Source organism: Ovis canadensis, chromosome 15, assembly GCF_042477335.2.
Source record: "Ovis canadensis isolate MfBH-ARS-UI-01 breed Bighorn chromosome 15, ARS-UI_OviCan_v2, whole genome shotgun sequence".
NCBI lineage: Eukaryota > Metazoa > Chordata > Mammalia > Artiodactyla > Bovidae > Ovis > Ovis canadensis.
Genome location: NC_091259.1, coordinates 89971444 through 89974467, shown reverse-complemented (window position 1 = coordinate 89974467; position 3024 = coordinate 89971444). Strand labels below are relative to the sequence as shown.

Here is a 3024-nt window from a genome sequence, read left to right as displayed (position 1 = left end):
TGGTCCTTCGTATCTGTGCATCCTGGTATAGTGGATTGTATATGTTCTGTTGAGCCCCAGTATATGACAGCCGCTGCTGCAGCTGCAGCTAAGTCGCTTCAGTCGTGTCCGACTCTGTGTGACTCCACAGATGGCAGCCCACCAGGCTCCCCCGTCCCTGGGATTCTCCAGGCAAGAACACTGGAGTGGGTTGCTGTTTCCTTCTCCAATGCAGGAAAGTGAATATGACAGCTAATATTTAAACACATACTTCAGCTGTGTACTTGCATCTTGGCCCACTGCCTATAAGGAGACTGTCCCTTTTCAAACAGCATGAATCTTCTCCTTAGTCTTTTCATGACTGTCTTCATCTCCTGGTTCCTCAGGGTGTAGATCAGGGAGTTCAGGACAGGAATGATGACAGTGAGGTTGATGGAGACAGCTCTGTCCATGGGGAGGGCGGAGAAGGGCCGGGCGTAGACGTAGATGCAGGGCACAAAGTGAAGGGTGACCACCGTGATGTGGGCGGTGCAGGTGGAGATGGCTTTCCCCCTGCCCTCCCCGGCCTGAGACCTTATTAGTAATAATATGACCATGTATGATACAAGGAGGAAGATGAACCACAGGGTGGTGAGCAGTCCGCTGTTGGAAATCATCAGGAGCTCCAGAGAGGAGGTGTCTGTGCAGGCGAGTGTGAGCACCTGGGGGACGTCACAGTAGAAAGTGTCCAGGATGTTGGGTCCACAGAAGGGGAGGGGGAGCAGCAGGGAGATCTGCACGATGGAGTGGATGAAGCCCCCCACCCAGGAGGCCACTATCAACCCAATGCACCGCCCCCGACTCATGATGGTCACGTAGTGCAGGGGCTTGGAGATGGCCACATACCGATCCAGCGCCATCAGTGACAAAGAAAATACATCCACCCCTCCAATAAGATGAAAGAAAAACATCTGGGTGAAGCAGCCATTGAAGGAGATGACCTTTCTCTGGGCCAGAAGGTCCACCAGGACCTTGGGGGCTGTGATGGAGGAGAAGCAGATGTCGGCAACAGATAAATTCTGGAGCAAAAAGTACATGGGGGTGTGAAGGCGAGAGTCCCAGGTCACCGTGACCATGATGAGGAGGTTTCCCAGCAGAGTGGTGACGTACACGAAAAGGAGGAAGAGAAACAGGACCACGCTCAGTTCTTGATTCTGGGTCAGGCCGAGGAAAATAAATTCTTTCACCCGTGTGCCGTTTCCCAGCTCCATGGACGCATCCTCTTTTTGTCTGTATTCTGAAGTCTACTTCGTATGGCAGTGCTCAGGTATTCATTTTATTTTCTTCTGTGAATGCAATTCAGGTATTCCTCAGGTGGCTGCAGTGTTTGCAATGTATCTAACTGTCCAATTTTTAAGATTGCAATCCGTTTGGTGATTCAATCAAATTATCATATAAGAAGTCATTCAGTTAATTATTTTCCCATAAAACTGTTTTTGAAAAGAAAAAGCATTTGTGTTAAGTAGGGACTTTTAATTTACACCCAATTTTATTTAATATGCTTTTGTTTTAACATATTGTTATCATTTTAAATTTCACACCAATTAATTTTTCATTAGATGTTCTCTTTTTTATTTGTATCATGTTTTTGTTTTTTGCTTTTTAAAAAGCTTTTTATTTTATATTGGCATATAGCCAGTTAACAACATCGTGGTCATTTCAGGTGGACAGCAAAAGAACTTACCCATACATACACACGTTTCCACTCTCCCCTAAACGCACCTCCCGTCTAGGGCACCAGGTGACTCAGTTCCTGTGCGGTACAGTAGGGCTTTGTTGGTTATCCATTTCAAATACAGCAGAGTGTACATGTCCATCGCAAACTCCCCAACTATCTCTTCCTGCCTTTCTTCCCCACTGGCAGTCATAAGTTCATTCTCCACTGGTGTCAGGAGCTGTCTGAAGCATTTTTCATATTCAAACCATATCTTTGTATTAAAAGAGAAGACACAGTTCCAGGCATTGTGAACCGATAGTCTACAAGTTTAACATGTTTTTAGTAAATGTTCTGTTGTGCTTAGTAACTCAGTCGTGACTGACTCTTTGCGACCCCATGGACTGTAGCCCACCAGGCTCCTCTGTCCATGAGGATTCCCCAGGCAAGAATACTGGAGTGGGGTGCCATGCCCTCCTCCAGGGGGTCTTCCTGACCCAGGGATTGAACCCAGGTCTCCCGCATTGCAGGCAGATACTTTACCATCTGTCACCAGGGAATTCCCTAAATATTGTTGACTTGCTAAAACAAGAGACATCGCCTGTTTCTGATTACAGTGTTGCTGTGTATGGGTCGGTTTCCTTTGACTAGGCCGTTTTATACAGAATTTCTTAAAACTACAGTGTATTACTTTGCGTAGGTAACTTGTCACTGTGATTATACTGATGAGACAATTCACTTAATAATTGTTTTAAAATATTTTATATTCGCTGTCAGAGAACAGACTGAAGCGATGTTCAGTTGCTCACTTGTGTCCGACTCTTTGTGACCGCATGAACTGCAGTACTCCAGGCTGAAACAATGTGTAAATCCAAACCTCAAAGGATGTTTTAATATTTCTTATTGTGGTCAAAACACAAACATGAGAGCTACCCTCTTATCAAAAGTTTCAAATGCAGACTTAGTTATTGTTAACCGTGGCCACAGTCGTGCACAGCAAATCTCCGGAACATATTCATCTTGTATAACTGATGTGATTCTTGTTTGAATCTGAGGGAGACAATAAGGACAGTGGCCCAGTTCTGAGACATGGTTCAGACTGTATCAGGCAAGCTCCCCATTGCCTCTTTCCTTCTGTGAGTCAAGGATAAAGAGCAGGGGATCACAGTGGGGAGAGACACTGGTATCATTAGAATGATATATATTAAACACAGGAGAAGGCAATGGCAACCCACTCCAGTACTGTTGCCTGGAAAATCCCATGGATGGAAGAGCACACACATATATATATACACATACTAGTTTTGTATAACAAAAATGTTTGATAAAGTCTGTTTGAAGATAAGCTGCTG

General features: G+C 45.1%; 1 protein-coding gene across 1 annotated transcript; it reads right to left on the bottom strand.

The window, feature by feature from the left end:
- Positions 1 to 251: 251 nt before the first annotated feature.
- On the bottom strand, positions 252 to 1229 carry LOC138420268 (olfactory receptor 4D10-like). Its single transcript, XM_069553371.1, has one exon. It carries the CDS (start codon positions 1227 to 1229, stop codon positions 252 to 254), a length of 978 nt encoding a protein of 325 aa, XP_069409472.1.
- Positions 1230 to 3024: the final 1795 nt, after the last annotated feature.

Excerpts from the sequence above, each read along its gene's own strand:
- LOC138420268 (XM_069553371.1), bottom strand. The coding sequence starts at position 1,229 with ATGGAGCTGGGAAACGGCACACGGGTGAAAGAATTTATTTTCCTCGGC.